Source organism: Lepidochelys olivacea (assembly GCF_965140295.1).
Source record: "Lepidochelys olivacea isolate rLepOli2 genome assembly, chromosome: 1".
Taxonomy (NCBI): domain Eukaryota; kingdom Metazoa; phylum Chordata; order Testudines; family Cheloniidae; genus Lepidochelys; species Lepidochelys olivacea.
This window is the reverse complement of record NC_140411.1, coordinates 354,540,019-354,560,217: the sequence shown is the minus strand read 5'-3', so window position 1 is coordinate 354,560,217 and position 20,199 is coordinate 354,540,019. Positions and strand designations below refer to the sequence as shown.

Here is a 20,199-nt window from a genome sequence, read left to right as displayed (position 1 = left end):
TGTGCATAGGGCATGTGCACCATGTCTAGGATGGACAGAACATCTTGAAGAAACACACTTACTGTCAGGTAAGCTAACTGCTGTAAAAGACAGTTACCAATAGCTAAATGTAAACTCTATAGATTGTATAGCCTCTGGGGCTGAGAGAAGTCATCTCTCTCTCTTTTCTCCCCATCCCCGGCTCTCCCTATAGGACCATAAAACACACTGCAGTGGACCATAAATTATCCTGAGAGCTTCCCTAGATTTTTTCCTTCCTCTGAAGCAGTGTATGCTGGCTGCTGTCACAGGTGGGATACTGAATTAGATGAGCCATGAGTCTGATCCAGTCTGGGAATTCCTATATCCTATGCCTGTACTAGCCAGGAATTGAACCTAGATCAGTTCCACCTGTTACCTTACTAGGGTTCTCTATTTTCTGGGGATAGAGTACAGGCCTTCTTGTTTACTATCTAAAGAGCTCTGTCCGTTGGGGATCAAACTGAGCTTTACTCCTCAAAGGAGTTAATGTTAAACAATATTTACTAGGGATAAACATTTTAAAATCAGCAGGTCTGGCTAAACTTGTACCCAAGAGACCTAAAATTGACTGAGGAGGTCTCTGGCCCACTGATGTTAATTTTTAATAAATCTTGGATTCTGGGGAAATTCCAGAAGACTGGAAGAGTGCTAATGTTGTGCCAATATTCAAAAAGGGCAAGTGGGATGACCCGAATAACTATGGGACGGTTAGCGTGACATTAATCCTGGGCAAAATAACGGGAAATCTGATCCAGGAGTCAATTGATAAAGGGAGTATAGTTAATGCCAGTCAACGTGGTTTTATGGAAAATAAAGCTTGTCAAACAAATGTGATTTCATTCTTTGAGATTACAAGTTTGGTTGATAAAGGTAACTGTGTAGATATAATATACTTAGACTTTTGTAAAGTGTTTGACTTAGTACTGCATAAAGAACAGGAGTACTTATGGCACCTTAGAGACTAACAAATTTATTGGAGAATAAGCTTCCGTGGGCTACAGCCCACTTCATCAGATGAATAGAATGGAACATATAGTAAGAAGATATATATATATATATATATACACACACACACGCACACACACACACACACAAACACACACACAGAGAACATGAAAAGGTGGAGTAAGAGGCTAATTAATTAAAATGAGCTATTATCAGCAGGAGAAAAAAACTTTTGTAGTGATAATCAAGATGGCCCATGTAGACAGCTGACAAGAAGGTGTGAGGATACTCAACATGGGGAAATAGATTAAATATGTGGAATGACCCAGCCACTCCCAGTCTCTAGTCAAACCCAAGTTAATGGTATCTAGTTTGCATGTTAAGTATTCTCACACCTTCTTGTCAACTGTCTACATAGCATCTTGATTATCACTACAAAAGTTTTTTTCTCCTGCTGATAATAGCTCATCTTAATTAATTAGCCTCTTACTCCACTTTTTCATGTTCTCTGTATGTGTGTATATATATATCTTCGTACTATATGTTCCATTCTATGCATCTGATGAAGTGGGCTGTTGTCCACGAATGCTTATGTTCAAATAAATGTGTTAGTCTCTAAGGTGCCACGAGTACTCCTGTTCTTTTTGCAGATACAGACTAACACGGCTGCTACTCTGAAACCTTAGTACCGCATGACATTCTGATTAAAAATTAGCCCAATACATGAGTTAAGATCTGGCTAAGCAGTATCTCAAAATGTAGTTCTCAGGGGAGAATTATCATCGCATGGGGGTGTGATGTTCCGCCTGATGCTATTCAGTGTTTTCATCAGTGTTCTGGAGGTAAATATAAAATCACTGCTGATACAATTTGCTGATGACCCAGAGAGGGCAGAGCAGCAAATAATAATAAGGACAAAAGGTAGTCAAACAAAGTGATTAGGATTGTTTGGTAAACTAGGCCCATTAAAAAATGTATTTTAGAACAGCCAAATCCAAAGTTGTACATCTAGGAAAAAGGAGTGCAGGCCACATCTGCAGAATGGGGGACTGTAACCTGGAAAGCTGTGACACTGAAAAGAATTTAGGGGTCATAGCGGACAAGCAACTGCTCAAGAGCTCCCAATGCAAAGCTGTGGCAAAAAGTGTAATTGTGATTCTGGGATGTATGAACACGGGAATAGTGAGTAGGACAGGGGTGGGCAAACTATGGCCCTGGGGCCGCATCCGGTCCTTCAGATGTTTTAATCTGGCCCTTGAGCTCCTGCTGGGGAGTGGGATCTGGGGCTTGCCCCGTTCCAGCTGGGGAGTGGGGTCTGGGGCTTGCCGTTCTCCACGTGTGCTGTGGCTCTGCACAGCTCCCAGAAGCAGCGACATGAAGCAGCGTAGGGGCAGCCAGGGGGGTCCACACGCTGCCCCTGCCCCAAGTGCTGCCCCCACAGCTCCTATTGGCCAGGAACCACAGCCAATGGGAGCTGCAGGGGCGGCGCCTGCGGACTAGGCAGTGCACAGAGGCACCTGGCCGCACCTCCTCATAGGAGCTGGAGTGGGGACATGCCGCTACTTCCAGGAGCTGCTTGAGGTAAGTGCCACCTGGATCCTGCACCCCTGACCCCCTCCCATGCCCCGACCCCCTCCCATGCCCCAACCCCCTGCCCCAGCCCTCATCCCCCTCCCGCCTTCCGAACCTCTCCCTCCAAGCCCAGAGCATCCTCCTGCACCCCCAACTCCTTATCCCCAGCCCCACCCCAGAGCTTGCACTCCCAGCCTGAGCTCTTCCTCCCCCCCCACACTCCAACCCTCTGCCCCAGCCCAGAGCTCCCTCCCACACCCTGAACTCCCCATTTCTGGCCCCACCCCAGAGGCTGCACCCCCAGCCAGAGCCCTCACCCCCTCCTGCATCCTAACCCCCAATTTCATGAGCATTCATGGCCCACCATACAATTTCCATACCCAGATGTGACCCTTGGGCCAAAAAGTTTGCCCACTTCTGGAGTAGGAGTAGGAGTAGGGAGGGGATTTTTTCCATATGGCAAAGGTGAGACTGATACTGGGATCATCGTGAATAGTTCTCTGACAACATCTGCTCCATGTGCGGCAGCAGTGAAAAAAGCTAGCAGCATGTTAGGAACCATTAGGAAAGGGATTGATAATGAGACAGGAAATACCATAATGCCACTCTATAAATCCATGGGACGCCCACACCTTGAATACTGTGTGTAGTTCTGGTTCCCCGCCCCACTTAAAAAAGATATATTGGAATTGAAAAGGATGCGGAGAAGGGAAACAAAAATTATTAGGAGTACGGAACAGCTTCCTTGTGAGGAGAGATTAAAAAGATGGGGATTGTTCAGCTTCGAAAAGAGACGACGAAGGTGGAATATGACGGAGGTCTATAAAACCATGACTGGTGGGAAGATGGTGACTAGGGACATGTTATTGACCTCTTCGCATAATGTGAGAATTAGGGATCACCCAATGAAATTAAAGAAGATTTAAAACAAACAAAAGGAAGTACTTCTTCACACAATGCACAGACAACTGGTGGAACTCATTGCCGTGGAATGCTGTGAAGACTAAAAATATAACAGGGTTAAAAAAAGAGTTAGATACATTCATGGAGGACAGGTCCATCTGTGGCTATTAGCCAAGATGGTCAGGAATGCAGCCCCATGTGCCAAGTGTCCCTAAACCTCTGACTTCCAGAAGCTGGGACTGGACGACGGGGTGGATCACTCGATAAATTGCCCTCTTCTGTTCATTCCCTCTGAAGTGCTTGGCACTGGCCACTGTCGGAAGACAGGACACTGGGCTAGACAGACCATTGGTCTGACCCAGTGTGACCATTTTTTATGTTCTGGTGTTCATCCTTAAGAAGGTTGTTGAAAAACAAGTGGGTGCAGAAAAGAGCCACAAAAATTATTCAAGGACTGGAAAAAATGACTTACAGTGAGAGACTTAAAGAGCTCTGTCTGGTTAGTTTATTAAAATGAAGATTGAGAAGTGACTTGATTACAGTGTCTAAGTACCTGTATGGGGAGAAAATACCAGGTGTTAAAGGACTCTTTAATCTAGTGGAGAAAGGCAGAACCAGTGCCTGGAAGCTGAAGCCAGACAAATTCAAATTGGAAATAAGGCACAGATTTTCAACGGGTGCTTAACCACTGGTACAAATAATCAAGGGAAGTGCTGGATATTCCATCTCTTCATGTCTTCAGATCCAAACTGGATGCCTTTCTGGAAGAGATGCTTTAGCCAAACACAAGTTATTGGGCTAGGTACAATGTTAACTGGAAATATTCTATGGCCTGTCATGTAGAGGGGGGGCAGACTAGATCATCTGATGGTCCTTTCTAGACCTAAAATTTGTATTAAACAAAGGCTCTTTAACCTGTGAAATGACGTGAGATCTAGAATAATAAAATCATAGAAGTGCAGGGCTGGAAGGGACCTTGAGAAGTCATCTAGTCCTGCGCCCCGCGCTGAGGCAGGACTAAGTAAACCTAGACCTTTCCTGACAGGTGTTTGTCTAATAACTTGTTCTTAAAAATCTCCAATGACAGGGATTCCACAACCTCCCTGAGAAGCCTATTCCAGTACTTAACCGCCCTTATAGTTAGAAAGTTTTTCCTAATTTCTAACCTCAATCTTATTTGCTATAGATTAAGCCCATTGCTTCTTGTCTGACCTTCAGGGGACATGGAGAACAGTTGATCACCATCCTCTTTATAGGTCCCTTTAACATATTAGAAGACTGTTCTCAGGTTCCCCCTTCAGTCTTCTTTTCTCACGGCTAATGCAAGATCTACATTAAAAAGTTAGGTCAACTCAACTGCGTCACCCAGAAGTGCGAAAAATCCGCACCCCTGAGCCAGTGTAGTTGAGATGACCTAACTTGTGGTGCAGACAGCACTAGATCAATGGATGAATTCGTCTGTCGGCTTAGCTGCCACCTCTTGGGGAGGTGGATTAACGACAGTGACGGGAGAACTCCTCCCTTTGCTGTCCTGCGTGGCTACACTGAAGTGCTGCAGCGGCGCAGCTGCAATGCTTTAAGTGTAAACGTAGCCTAAACATGCACAGTTTTCATTAAACCTTTCCTCATAGAGCAGGTTTGCTCAACCTTTCGTCATTTGTGTTGCTCTCCTCTGGACTCTCTCCAATTTGTCCACATCATTCTTAAAGTGCGGCGCCCAGAGCTGGACACAGTACTCCAGCTGAGGTCTAACCATGCTGCAGAGAGCAGGACGATTACCTCCTGTGTCTTAGGTAATGTCCACTCCATGAGCTAGGAGTGTGGTTTCCCTGTCTGGGTGCACAGGCTCGGAGTAGCTCGATGAGAGCGATGATGAACAGAAATGGCAGTGTAGCATGACTGAGCTGTACCTAGTACCTACCCACCAATTTCAGGCAGGTTTGTACTTGGCACAGCTCAGTCGTGCTTTCGCTGACACTGCCTCTGCTGTTGCTGCTACACGGCTGTGTATACTTGCGTGAGCTCTCACCGAACTACTGCAAGTGTGTGCACAAGAGCAGGGGAATTACACCCCTAACTTGTCGTGAAGACGTAGCCTTACATACAAGACTCCTGTTAATATGCACAAGAATATTAGCCTTTTTTTTAACTGCATTACATCGTTGGCTCCGACTCAGTTTGTGATCCATTTTAGCCCTCAGACCCTTTTCAACTGTACTGCTGCCAAGGCAGTCCTTCCCCATTTTGTATTTGTGCATTTGATTTTTTCCTTCCTAAGTGAAGTACTTTGCACTTGTCTTTATTGAATTTCATCTTGTTGATTTCAGACCAGTTCTCCAATTTGTCAAGGTCATTTTGAATTCTAATCCTGTCCTCCAAAGTGCTTGCAACCCCACCCAGGTTGGTGTCCTCACAAATTTTATAAGCATATTTTCCACTCCATTATTCAAGTCATTAATGAAAATATTGATTAGCACTGGGCCCAGGATTGACCTATGTGGGACCCCACTAGATGTGTTCCCCCACTTTGACAGCAAACCATTCATAACTACTCTTTGAGTACAGTCTTTAAGCCAGTTTTTCCCCCCCACCGTATAGTAATTTCATCGAGACCACATTCCCCTGTATTGCCCTTGGCTTTTGTTCGGCTTTTGTGTCTGACCACTTTTCTTTCCCTTCTCCTCTCTAGTTCCGGTACAAGAGGCGTGTGTACACCCAGAGTCTGCTGGATGACAAGCAGTTTGCCAAGCTCCACACAAAGGTAAGACTGGCATCTAGCCTCAGGGAGCTTGAAGTCTGGATAGCTGTATCGACAGCCTATCCAGATAAGTCATAGTCTGTCAGAGACACTCTCGCTGGCAAAGAGAGTGTTGGAGAAGAAGAGATTTGTGTACATTCCAGACTTCCCCCTTTGCCAGACCTCAAATTCCCCCCTAAAAATGTATGTTGATTGCCAAGGGCTGGATTGTGTTACTTAGTGATCTGAGCTGAAGGCCCCCCCATGGAACTGTGGCTGGAAGCCCACCTTGGTGACATTGAACTGATTACATACTCTCAGCAATCAGTTGTGCAGCTGGACTGAGTTCTGAGGGAGAGGTCAGGGCTAAGCCTCTCCTGGGATGGTGAGGCTGGGAGAAACACATGATGGGCCAGCTGAAGAGCCGCTTTATTCGCTGATATTGATGAGTCACTGAATACCAGTACAGCACAATGGTGTACATTGACAAGCACCCTTCCTCTCCCCTGGCAGACACTGCAGGGCTTCTCTTCCTCACGTACAGAAACATTATTGCACTGCCTTGTCCCCAGGCTTTAACCCATGTGTGTATCAGGACAGGAGAGTCTGATTTCTTTGGGGACTCGTCATCTGGCCTGAACTAAGTTCAGAATGGAGACAACTTTAGTAAAAAGAGCAAAAGATTTTTTTGTGGTTGTTTCCTGGAAAGGAATGTACTTTCCAAGTCCTCCACTTCCCAAGTACACTGCAGATGGGTGGTGTGTGTGTGACAGAGAGAGACTTCAGATGTTACACTGGGAAGAACTTTTTTTCAGGAACCTAGCTGAAACTCAGATATTACTGTCAGGCATAGACACCCTTCTTTCCCCCGAGCCTGATTCTCCCCCCCTCAGGCCAAGGTATCCTTAATTGTTGTTGATTTGTATAGTGGTAGTGCATAGAGGGCTCAATCAGGATCGGGCCCAGTTGTGCTGGATGCTGCACAAGGACTTAAAAAGACAGGATTTCCTGTTTTGAAAAGCTTAGGGTTTAATTGGAAGCAAGATGCAATCAGCAAGTATGAGAAACAATGGATGATAAAAGAGGAATGAGGACAAGACTTCCTGTCCCTCAGCTCCAAAGGTTAGCTGTGTACATAGCTTGCTTGATGGGTCCAACACATTTGAAAGTATTAAAAAGTATAAATAAACAAATAGTGTGAGCTACTCCTGACTCCCTGCATTCTGGCCATCAATAAGGGTTGATTTCTTATAAGAGTCACAGGAGAAGAGGGATTTAAAGAGGAGAGAGTAGTGGCTTTATGGAGAACCTCATAATGTGTGTTCTTCCCCACATACCATCATTTGACTCTGACCTGCTTGGATGTGGACCCCTCGTATCTACCCTCAGGCATAGACTCTGACTTACTCAAACTGGGGCAACCTTGAGCCATCTCCAGGCACGGCTTCTTCAGCTGCCAGTCACTCTTGCACTGTGAAATAGAAAGTGTATTATTAGTGCACTGTGGAGACACATGCCATTTGTCCCTGTTTTTTCCTCCATGTTCATGGCAGTGTTGGAGTCTGTTTGACCTTCAGCTGTAGGCTTCCTTAGTTTAACTCCTGGCACAATTCCACAGGTCAATACTGGGATGTTGGGATCTTTGATGCTGCTGACTTATGCTGCTGGGCAGAGGGTCAGTTGGTCTATAAAACAATAGCAGCTGAATGGGAGGAACTCTGAGCAGATCCTAAGCAGAAAGAGAGAAAACAATCTCCCCAAAAGGCTTGTCCTTCCAGATGGGACCCTCAAACCCAGAAGAGGGAATTACAGACCCTTCCGTTAGCCTTTGCAGGGTTGCCGCAACATGAGACTAACTGTGTCTGTGGAGTGAGTCAAGGGAGAGATTTTATGCAGCGAGTAGCATGATGTTTGGCACAAGAACATCTGAGCAATGGACACAAGTCTCCCGCACTCTCCTAGTGGCAAGGAGTTCAAGTCACTATTGCATGGCACTAGTGGACTGTGCAGCTTGAGGGCCATGTTTTCAGAAAGGCGGGGGGCTGAGGACTAGTGTATAGTGGGGGGACATCTGAGCCTGTGTGCAATGTGCTGCCCCCAAAGATGTGTGGGGAAGGGCATAGGCACTTTGCAGACAAACCTCTATTAAAAATAATCCCTTTGTGTTGGGTCTTCTTTTGTTCCCCAAACTGTATTGAATCTGTCCCTTATTATACAGACAGGGCAGTGCAATGAAAAGCTGAGCCTCCAGTCCCACCTGATTTCTGTGGGGAAGATGCTGACTTGTGCATTTAATTTAGTTAGCTTTTTCCTGTGTATGTGTGTTGCATCCACTGATGTGTCGCTCCGAGGTCGTGAGGATCAGACAGCAAAAGAGAAGCCCATATCCAGCAGCCAACTGGAGAGACCGTTCCCTGTGAGGGACAGAGAAATACAGTGGCAAAGAGAGAGGGGGAGGCTGTCAGACAGAGAGACAAAGTGTGTGTGTGTTACATGCACGCCGGCTGCTCACTTGAAGAGAACACGGTCCTGAAAGCCAGTGCTGGTGTAACCTGTACCCTCGGCACAGACTGCTGTTGCTTTACTTGGAGAGAATGAGATTGTGGAAAGCATGTGTTTGCAAGCTCCACATCCCGATTTGGAGCCTTCTCTGGCCTGAGACAGGGACTGAGAGATCGGAGTGAGAAAGGAGAGGGGCAGAGTGAGGGACATGGGCTCCTCCCTAGGAAGAAAACTGACTGAACAGAAAGACAAAAGGCAAACTTCAGGGGCCAGCAGGTCCAGAATGAAGAGCAAGGTACCCTCTGCTTCCATCCTCATCTCCTATTCTGTTATCACAATTACAGCCCTAGGCGTCTGTCTCTCTGTGAGTAGTGGCGTGGTGTGTTGGTGCTGGGACGGCCCTCACACGCTGTGTGAGTGACATTGTGGCTGATGGATGTGATGGATCTCAGAGGAGCATTGGATTTGGGTGAGAGATTTTGTGTTTGAGAAACACTTTTTGTGGAATATCTCTGAGACCAGTCTGAGGGCAGAGTTTATTTCCCTGTGATGTGACTATTGGTATGTAGTTGGCTTACATTTCTAAGCAAACTGGTGTGTATATTTATACTCCTTCCTTTGTGTGGTTTGGGGCATCAGTTTTGAGGCTGTTTCCCTTGGGAAAATGGATGCACATAGCTGATTTATTTTGGGCAGTGTATAGAGTACAGTTCTCTCAGGAGAAAGACATGAAAACAGGATTGATTCTACATGGTTTGTGGTGCTGTGGAACCTCATGGTGCTGTAGTGCATAGCATATTTCTAGAGGCAGTTGTTTTGAATACTATAAGAGATTTGTCCATTTGCTCAGCAGAGTACAAGAGACTACATTTCAGTGGCCAGCTGCATTTGGCATTACAGAGTGGGGGACGGAAGGGGAAAGGAAAGGAGGATCCTTGTACTCTATATCTTCCCTGCATTCTGACCATATCTGTGTTTGTGGCTGTGGTTCTCTCATGGCAGTGATGATTAGGATATCTCTGGAGGTGGGGTTGGGTGGTGTCTTCCGTGGTGCTGGAATTTGGCATTCTCTCTTAAACAAAGCTATTATGGCTGTTGGTTGGGGTGTCAAAGACAATACAGACTGGTGACATTTTGGTGCTGCTTAGTTTTGTTTAAAAACCTGCCTTCTGTATGCTCATAATTTTTTGATAAATTACCCAGGTTTGGGCTGAATTGTCTCATGTCTCAGTCTTGCCAACTCTTTGCAATTTTATTGCTAGTCTTTAAATTTTTTTAAAGACCCAGCTCCCAGAGCCATGTGATTGTGTGAGAATGTCAGCTTCCATTTCAGAATAAAGCAAATTTTAGTCCTTGTGGTTGCAGAGAAAAGTCTGAAAATGTAAACTGTAGTATTCAGAAACCAAAAGACAAATGAAAAGAACATAGTTAATTTTTTTTAAAATCTCATAATGTAAGCCAATCTCTTGGTTTTTGGGGGCCTGATTCATGCCCCTAAAAGCTTGGTGTTGGTAATACTGAACTGTGACTTTGTAGCATTCTGTCTGTGAGTTATCAGCATGTTGTGCAAGAAGCCACTATGCAGGCAGAAAAACATGAAAGGTTGGAAAGATTTCTGCCACTAGGGTTCTGGACAGCTAGGAGGGTCTGGCTAAGTCAGGCACTTGTCTGGGGGAAGGTTGGGAGAGGGGATGAAATCTTCTAGATGATGATTAGTTCTGTGGTTTCTGTATACTTCATTTCTTAGAAATTCTGATCTGTTATTTGTCTTAGGAGCTGAGAGGCCTGCTCACCCAGATGGGGAGAGATAGAAAGCAGCCATTTAAGCAAGTATCCTGTGGGCTCAACCTTATTCATCCTATACTGATGCCCTCTGCTCTCTCTCTCTGAGGACGGAGAGAAAGGTGTAGGGGGCAGGGGGTCTCCCTGCTGAACATCTCTTGCTGTTATTTAGCATTTATCTATATTGCAGCAGTGCCCAGAATGCCCAGTGGAGATTAGGGCCCCTGGTGCTGGCCAGCACACACTCCTGTCAGAGCCTGCTCCTGCCCCAAAGGTAGAATCAACAAATAGGTGTAAGAAACAAGTGGAAGATGTTGAGGTGGGATATTGAGGGGAAGAGTGACCGGAATGTGGGCTACCTAGGGACAGGAAGATGGGTTACATAGACCGACAGTGCACAATTGACAGAACTGAGGGTTTTTTACAGGTAAATAAGAAACTTTGATGATGTCAGTTATCCTGACTGTCTCATTTAAACTCCCTCACCCTTTTTGCATGGACCACCTTCTCTGAGCCTGTAAAAATTTTCCCCCTATGTCTGGGAAGAAAATATCTCTGGCAGACCTTCCCGTGGATTCTGGGAAGTGTAACATCCCAGCACACAGATGTGCTCATTTGTTAAAGGAGTTTCACCTCTGTGTGCAGAGAAAAGACTCCATGACACTCTGTAATACATTAATTGGATAATTCAGGAGCTCTATACTGCATGAGGCAACTAGCCCTACTGAGGCATGCCAGATGTTTTCCTCCTGGGGCAGTTAACTAAAGCTAGTCCTCTTTCACAGCCAGACTCCAGGTAATTAGTCAGTTTCCATCTCATAATAAACAAATAAAAAGATACAATGAACAGTCATATTGTGTTACAGTTAATGTCACCTGCAGAAATGCATGCACCTCTGGGGTGGAGCGCAGCAGCTCTTTCACAGCAGTGTTAATATGCCTGTTTAGGTCAGGAAGCGAAGGACAATCCTGTGTCCAGCTGAGCTTATGACAGGTGGGGGGAATGGGGTCAGTAGAATGTACTTAGCTGAGTTAGAAATTGGCTGGGACATCAGGGTTAACACCCTGACTCTTGCCAAAAGCACCATGGGTTGCTAATGTATATGAGTGGTCAGGGACTCAGGGATTGATAGCTGCTGATGGTAGCATCCTTTAGTTGCGACATATGACTAACACTGCACTGAGGCTTTGGGGTCAGTGATAATTCCAAAGGGAAAGTGCTCACATAGACACCCACGCTACCAGCTGCTCCGAGCATCCCCTAATGCTGTGCCAGACATTGGGGTTCGTACTGATTCGGTGGGGACAGTGCCTCCACTGAGTGACTCACGCTGTTCCTTGCGGCACACTTCTTCACACTGTGCAGAGGCTGTTACTGACTCTGAAACAAGAATCCCCGCTTCAGAGTCAACCATACCACTCCCTTTATCACAGCTCCACCCTGGAGCACAAAGTTAGAGGGGAGAGCGCTCCCAGTGGATTCTGCTTCTGAGGGCTAGAATGCCTGCCACGGAATCACCAGCACTACTAGGTGCTCTTCAGAGAGCTCTAGCCAAGTCTTGACCCTACTTCACGTATGGGATTAGTCTGGGTCACAGCCCAAAGTGGTGGTCTGGCTTCAGGTCTCTGAACCCACTTTGAGATGCTTCTTGTAGGGTCAAAGAATCATTCACTGGGCCTCCTGAGAGGACAGCTAAACCCTCTTTGTTATGTAAGAAAATTGATTATTTGACATCTTGTAGTAGGAGTGATTGAAACCTCTGTTTGTTGATGTTCAATAGTCTGTGTGAAACCCGTTCGATCACTGGTATTTCAACTGCCTCCTGCTAGCAACTGGAAATGTGATCAAATGGCACCGCACTCCCCCCTGCTCTGGGAGCTGGATGCTTTTGTTACAGTCTTGCCAGCATTCCGGCTAAACTGAGCCCTGGAAAGGTTTTCTTTTATGCTGAAATTGCTCATGAGCCACAGGAAGGACTTTGAAGCAGAAGCCTCCAAGTGTTCCCTATGTAAAGGGAATATCTTCTTCCCACCCTCAGAAAGTATGACTGTACACCTAGCTTCTCATAAGAATGGCCATACTGGGTCAGACCAAAGGTCCATGTAGTCCAGTATCCCAGGTAATCATCAATTGCCCATTCCCAGCTTCTGGCAGACAGAGGCTAGGGACACCATCCCTGCCCCTCCTGGCTAAAAGCCATCAATGGATCTATCTTCCATGAATGTATCTAGTTCTTTTTTGAGCCCTCTTATAGTCTTGGCCTTCACAACATCCTCTGGCAAGGAGTTCCACTGGTTGACTGTGCATTGTGTGAAAAAATACTTCTTTTTGTTTGTTTTAAACCTGCTGCCTATTAATTTCATTTGGTGACCCCTAGTTCTTCTGTTATGAGAAGGAGTAAATAACATTTCCTTATTTACTTTCTCCACCCCAGTCATGATATTATACACCTCTATCATATCCCCCCTTAGTTGTCTCTCTTTGAAGCTGAAAAGTCCCAGTCTTATTAATCTCTCCTCATATGGCAACCATTCCATACCCCTAACCATTATTGTTGCCCGTTTCTGAAGCTTTTCCAATTCCAATGTATCTTTTTTGAGATGGGGCGACCACATCTGCACACAGTATTCAAGACATGGGCATACCATGGATTTACATAGAGGCAATATATTTTCTGTCTTATCTATCCCTTTCTTAATGATTCCCAACATTCTGTTCTCTTTTTTGACTGCCGCTGTACATTGAGTGGATGTTTTCAGAGAACTATACGCAATGACTCCAAGACCTTTCTTGAGTGGTAAGAGCTAATTTAGATCCCATCATTTTGTCTATATGGTTATAATTATTTTTTTCAACATGCATTACTTTGCACTTCTCAACACTGAATTTTATCTGCCATTTTGTTGCTCACTCACCCAGTTTTGTGAGATCCTTTTGGAGTTCTTCACAGTTTGCCTGGGACTTAACTATCTTGAGTAGTTTTATATCATCTGCAAATTTTGCCATCTCACTGTTTATCCCTTTTTCCGGATCATTTATTAATATATTGAATAGGACTGGTCCCAGTACAGACTCCTGGGGGGACATTATTTACCTCTCTCCTTTCTGAAAACTGACAACTTATTCCTACCCTTTATTTCAGCTGGGGGGTAGAGCAGGGTATAGGGTATCAGTTACCTTTGTTTCCTATCTTTTAACCAATTACCGATGCATGAGAGGACCATCCCTCTTATCCCATGACAGCTTACTTTGCTTAAGAGCCTTTGGTGAGGGACCTTGTCAAAGGCTTTCTGAAAATTTAAGTATACTATATCCACTGGATCCCCCTTGTTCACATGCTTGTTGACCCCCTCAAAGAATTCTAGTAGATTGGTGAGGCATGATTTCCCTTTACAAAAACCATGTTGATTCTTCCCCAACAAATTATGTTCATCTGTGTGTCTGACAATGTTGTTCTTTACTATAGTTTCAACCAGTTTGCCTGGTACTAAAGTCAGGTATACTGGCCTGTAATTGCCAGGCTCACCTCTGGAGCCCTTTTTAAAAATTGGCATGACATTAGCTATCCTTCAGTCATCTGCTACAGAAGCTGGTTTAAATGATAGGTTACAGACTACAGTTAGTAGTTTTGCAATTTCAGATTTGAGTTCCTTCAGAACTCTTGGGTGAGTATCATGATCTGGTCCTGGTGACTTATTACTGTTTAGTTTATCAATTTGTTCCAAAACCTCCTCTAATGACACCTCAATCTGGGACAGTTCCTCCAATTTGTCATCTAAAAAGAATGACTCAGGTTTGGGAATCTCCCTCACATCCTTAACCGTGAAGACTGATGCAAAGAGTTAACTTAGTTTCTCTGCAATGGCCTTATCATCCTTGAGTGCTTCTTTAGCATCTCGATTGTCCAGTGGCCCTGCTGGTTGTTCAGAAGCAGGAAGCCCGCTAATGTACTTAAAATTTTTTTTGTATTACTTTTGGAGTCTTTGGCTAGCTGTTCTTCAAATTCTTTTTTGGCCTTCCTAATTACATTTCATTTGCCAGAGTTTATGCTCCTTTCTATTTTTCTCATTAGGATTTAACTTCCACTTTTTAAAGGATGCCTTTTTGCCTCTCACTGCTTCTTTTACTTTGTTGTTTAGCCACGGTGGCACTTTTTTGGTTCTCTACGTTTTTTAATTTAATTTGTGATATACATTTAAGTTGAGCCTCCTATTATGGTGTCTTTAAAAAATTTCCCTGCAGCTTTCAGGGATTTCACTTTTGGCACTGTACCCTTTAATTTTTGTTTAACTAACCTCCTCTTTTTTGTGTAGTCCCCCTTTCTGAAATTAAATTTCAAATTTCCAAACAGGAAGTTTTTGGAAAGCGTAGGGGACAATTTCCTGGCGCAAGTGCTAGAGGAGCCAACTAGGGGGGGTGCTTTTCTTGACCTGCTGCTCACAAACCGGGTAGAATTAGTGGGGGAAGCAAAGGTGGATGGGAATCTGGGAGGCAGTGACCATGAGTTGGTTGAGTTCAGGATCCTGACGCAGGGAACAAAGGTAAGCAGCAGGATACGGACCCTGGACTTCAGGAAAGCAGACTTCGACTCCCTCAGGGAACGGATGGCCAGGATCCCCTGGGGGACTAACTTGAAGGGGAAAGGAGTCCAGGAGAGCTGGCTGTATTTCAAGGAATCCCTGTTGAGGTTACAGGGACAAACCATCCCGATGAGTCGAAAGAATAGTAAATATGGCAGGCGACCAACTTGGCTTAATGGTGAAATCCTAGCGGATCTTAAACATAAAAAAGAAGCTTACAAGAAGTGGAAGGTTGGACATATGACCAGGGAAGAGTATAAAAATATTGCTCGGGCATGTAGGAATGTTATCAGGAGGGCCAAATCGCACCTGGAGCTGCAGCTAGCCAGAGATGTCAAGAGTAACAAGAAGGGTTTCTTCAGGTATGTTGGCAACAAGAAGAAAGCCAAGGAATGTGTGGGCCCCTTACTGAATGAGGGAGGCAACCTAGTGACAGAGGATGTGGAAAAAGCTAATGTACTCAATGCTTTTTTTGCCTCTGTTTTCACTAACAAGGTCAGCTCCCAGACTGCTGCGCTGGGCATCACAAAATGCGGAAGAGATGGCCAGCCCTCTGTGGAGATAGAGGCGGTTAGGGACTATTTAGAAAAGCTGGACGTGCACAAGTCCATGGGGCCGGACGAGTTGCATCCGAGAGTGCTGAAGGAATTGGCGGCTGTGATTGCAGAGCCACTGGCCATTATCTTTGAAAACTCGTGGCGAACCGGGGAAGTCCCGGATGACTGGAAAAAGGCTAATGTAGTGCCAATCTTTAAAAAAGGGAAGAAGGAAGATCCTGGGAACTACAGGCCAGTCAGCCTCACCTCAGTCCCTGGAAAAATCATGGAGCAGGTCCTCAAAGAATCGATCCTGAAGCACTTGCATGAGAGGAAAGTGATCAGGAACAGCCAGCATGGATTCACCAAGGGAAGGTCATGCCTGACTAATCTAATCGCCTTTTATGATGAGATTACTGGTTCTGTGGATGAAGGGAAAGCAGTGGATGTATTGTTTCTTGACTTTAGCAAAGCTTTTGACACGGTCTCCCACAGTATTCTTGTCAGCAAGTTAAGGAAGTATGGGCTGGATGAATGCACTATAAGGTGGGTAGAAAGCTGGCTAAATTGTCGGGCTCAACGGGTAGTGATCAATGGCTCCATGTCTAGTTGGCAGCCGGTATCAAGTGGAGTGCCCCAAGGGTCGGTCCTGGGGCCGGTTTTATTCAATATCTTCATAAATGATCTGGAGGATGGTGTGGATTGCACTCTCAGCAAATTTGCGGATGATACTAAACTGGGAGGAGTGGTAGATACGCTGGAGGGGAGGGATAGGATACAGAAGGACCGAGACCAATTGGAAGATTGGGCCAAAAGGAATCTGATGAGGTTCAATAAGGATAAGTGCAGGGTCCTGCACTTAGGACGGAAGAACCCAATGCACAGCTACAGACTAGGGACCGAATGGCTAGGCAGCAGTTCTGCAGAAAAGGACCTAGGGGTGACAGTGGACGAGAAGCTGGATATGAGTCAGCAGTGTGCCCTTGTTGCCAAGAAGGCCAATGGCATTTTGGGATGTATAAGTAGGGGCATAGCGAGCAGATCGAGGGACGTGATCGTTCCCCTCTATTCGACATTGGTGAGGCCTCATCTGGAGTACTGTGTCCAGTTTTGGGCCCCACACTTCAAGAAGGATGTGGATAAATTGGAGAGAGTCCAGCGAAGGGCAACAAAAATGATTAGGGGACTGGAACACATGAGTTATGAGGAGAGGCTGAGGGAGCTGGGATTGTTTAGCCTGCAGAAGAGAAGAATGAGGGGGGATTTGATAGCTGCTTTCAACTACCTGAAAGGGGGTTCCAAAGAGGATGGCTCTAGACTGTTCTCAATGGTAGCAGATGACAGAACAAGGAGTAATGGTCTCAAGTTGCAGTGGGGGAGGTTTAGATTGGATATTAGGAAAAACTTTTTCACTAAGAGGGTGGTGAAACACTGGAATGCGTTACCTAGGGAGGTGGTAGAATCTCCTTCCTTAGAGGTTTTTAAGGTCAGGCTTGACAAAGCCCTGGCTGGGATGATTTAACTGGGAATTGGTCCTGCTTTGAGCAGGGGGTTGGACTAGATGACCTTCTGGGGTCCCTTCCAACCCTGATATTCTATGATTCTATGATTAAATGCTATGCTACAGTGTTGGGCCACAGTAGTGTTTTCCCCGCCACAGGGATGTTAAATTTAATTATATTATGGTCACTGTTACCAAGCGGTCCAGCTATATTCACCTCTTGGACTGATCCTGTGCTCCACTTAGGACTAAATCAAGAATTGCCTCTCCTCTTGCGGATTCCAGGACTAGCTGCTCCAAGAAGCAGTCATTTAAGGTATCAAGAAACTTCATCTCTGCATCCCATCCTGAGGTGACATGTACCCAGTCAATGTGGGGATGGTTGAAATCCCCCATTACGACATTGGAGTAATTCCTCTACAAGAAGAATATCTCATTTATTTTCTTTCATTTCAAGGAAGAGGATCTCCCCTGCCTTGTATCATTTCCTCCCAAAGAGCTTTTTTCTGGAGGCTGTTGATTTTTCTTGTAATTTCTTGCTAATGGAGGATAATGGACTGCAGCACAATGGGTTGCCAGCTGGACTGCTGTGTGCTACACAACTTCCTCCCCCGTGCACAAGCACATTCCTGTTGCTTAACCTCATTCCCCCTTTTGTAAACATGGCTCAAACTTGCTTAGCAAAATAATCTACTGGTACTGTGCATTGTGGGGACTGATATGCAACGTGCACTGAAGAACAAGAAACTATGCTTTGTAGTCATGTCGAGAGGAGCTAGCGTGAGAGGTTTCATTTGTTGAACATCTTCATTAATGATCTGGAGTATGGGATGGATTGCATCCTCAGCAAGTTTGCGGATGACACTAAGCTGGGGGGAGAGGTAGATATGCTGGAGGCTAGGAATAGGATACAGAGTGACCTAGACAAATTGGAGGACTGAGCCAAAAGAAATCTGATGAGGTTCAACAAGGACAAGTGCAGAGTCCTGCACTTAGGAAGGAAGAATTCCATGCACTGCTACAGGCTGGGGACCGACTGGCTGAGCGGCAGTTCTGCAGAAAAGGACCTGGGGATTACAGTGGACGAGAAGCTGGATATGAGTCAACAGTGTGCCCTTGTTGCCAAGAAGGCTAACGGCATATTGGGCTGCATTAGTAGGAGCGTTGCCAGCAGATTGAGGGAAGTGATTATTCCCCTCTATTCGGCACTGGTGAGGCCACATCCGGAGTATTGCATCCAGTTTTGGGCCCCCCCCACTACAGAAAGGATGTGGACAAATTGGAGAGAGTCCAGCAGAGGGCAGCAAAATTGTTTAGGGGGCTGGGGCACATGACTTACGAGGACAGGCTGAGGGAACTGGGGTTATTTAGTCTGCAGAAGAGAAGAGTGAGGGGGGATTTGATAGCAGCCTTCAACTTTCTGAAGAGGGGTTCCAAAGAGGATGGATCTAGACTGTTCTCAGTGGTAGCAGATGACAGAACAAGGAGCAATGGTCTCAAGTTGCAGTGGGGGAGGTCTAGGTTGGATATTAGGAAACACTATTTCACTAGGAGGGTGGTGAAGCACTGGAATGGGTTACCTAGGGAGGTGGTGGAATCTCCATCCTTAGAGGTTTTGAAGGCCCGGCTTGACAAAGCCCTGGCTGGGATGATTTAGTTGGGGATTGGTCCTGCTTTGAGCAGGGGGTTGGACTAGATGACCTCCTGAGGTCTCTTCCAACCATAATCTTCTATGATTCTATGTGGCCATGAGGTATCCAGGGCAGTGGTCTTGGGTATGTGTCTTTTCAAGTCCCAATCTTGCAGATAAGAAAATAATCCCAGAATTCATGGATTGCAAGGCTGGAAGGATCCATTGTGATCATCTAGTTTGACCTCCTGTATAACACAAGCCATAGAACTTCCCCAAAATAATTCCTAGGGTGTATCTTTTAGAATAGCATCCAATCTTGATTTAAAATTGCAAGGTGATGGAGAACCTATCATCTCAGGAAGGGATCCACCTTAAATGACTGCTTCTTGGAGCAGCTAGTTCTGGAACCCAGAAGAGGAGAGGCAGTTCTTAATTTAGTCCTAAGTGGAGCACAGGATCAGGTCCAAGAAGTGAATATAGCTGGACTGCTTGGTAATCGTCACCATAATATAATTAAATTTAACATCCCTGTGGTGGGGAAAACACCACAACAGCCCAACGCTATGGCATTTAATCTCAGAAAGGGGAACTACAGAAAAATGAGTTTAGTTAAACAGAAATTAAAAGCTACAGCACTGTAGTGGGGTGGCTATCCCACTCCTATACTAGAGGGGGCTCCAGCAGGCCAGAGAGGCTGTGTGGGTGGGCGACCAATCAGAGAAGGCTTGCTAGGGAGCCAATCAGAGGCTGAGTAAGAGATAACCAATCAGGGCCAGGCTCAGCCCTATATAAAGGCTGCCCAGGAAGGGAGCAGGCAGTCTCTCCCAGGCCTTCAGAGGGTGAAGGTCTGTCTCCTATGTGAGGGGACTAGCGCCAGGGACAGCGCAGCGCAGGTGAGGGGAGCAGAAGGAACTTCAGCCTGGTATCTGCCAGGCTGCAGGCCCTGAGGGAAGGGCTGGGCTGGTGCAAAGGGGACGAAGGGGAAGCGACCCAGGGAGAGATGCAGACATGGGGGGAGAAGGAGGGCAGGAAGGCTGCCGCCAAAGGGTCCCTGGGTCGGGATCCAGAGTAGAGGGCGGGCCTGGGTCCCCCACTTCTCCCTTGCACATACACCCAGCCGTTGGATGTGGCAATAGTGGACTGCACCAACCCCTGGCAAAAGGGGGTTAGACTTTGGGGTGTGGTTGGCCGCTGTGGCTGGGCGAAGTGAAAGACTGCCTGAAACCCACCCGCAAGGGGGTGAACAAGGAATAGTGGGCACTGCCGGAGGGCAGTGTCTTGAAGAGGATGCCGCAAGAAGGGAGCAACACAGGTCCAGGCGCCAAGAGAGGGCGAGAGACAGATGGGACACCACCAGTGAAGGGCGTTCCACACTGGCCTGAGCTAATTCCCTGACGAGTCAGCAGGAGGTCCTGCGGTGGTGAATCCCAACCCCATCACAAGCACCAAAAGTAAAATCCCTGCAAGCTGCATGGAAACTCTGTAA

The 20,199-nt window shown here is 46.1% G+C and overlaps 1 protein-coding gene across 2 annotated transcripts in view; it reads left to right on the top strand.

The window, feature by feature from the left end:
• The window catches only part of SHANK3 (SH3 and multiple ankyrin repeat domains 3), a gene marked incomplete at its 5' end in the record, with an annotated part of 664,505 nt that overhangs the window by 65,348 nt on the left and 578,958 nt on the right, over positions 1 to 20,199 (top strand). For both annotated transcript variants that reach the window (XM_084611263.1, XM_084611264.1), the window contains one exon: positions 6,131 to 6,202. In XM_084611263.1, coding sequence (XP_084467389.1) covers positions 6,131 to 6,202 — 72 coding nt within the window. The remainder of the gene's footprint in view (positions 1 to 6,130; positions 6,203 to 20,199) is intronic.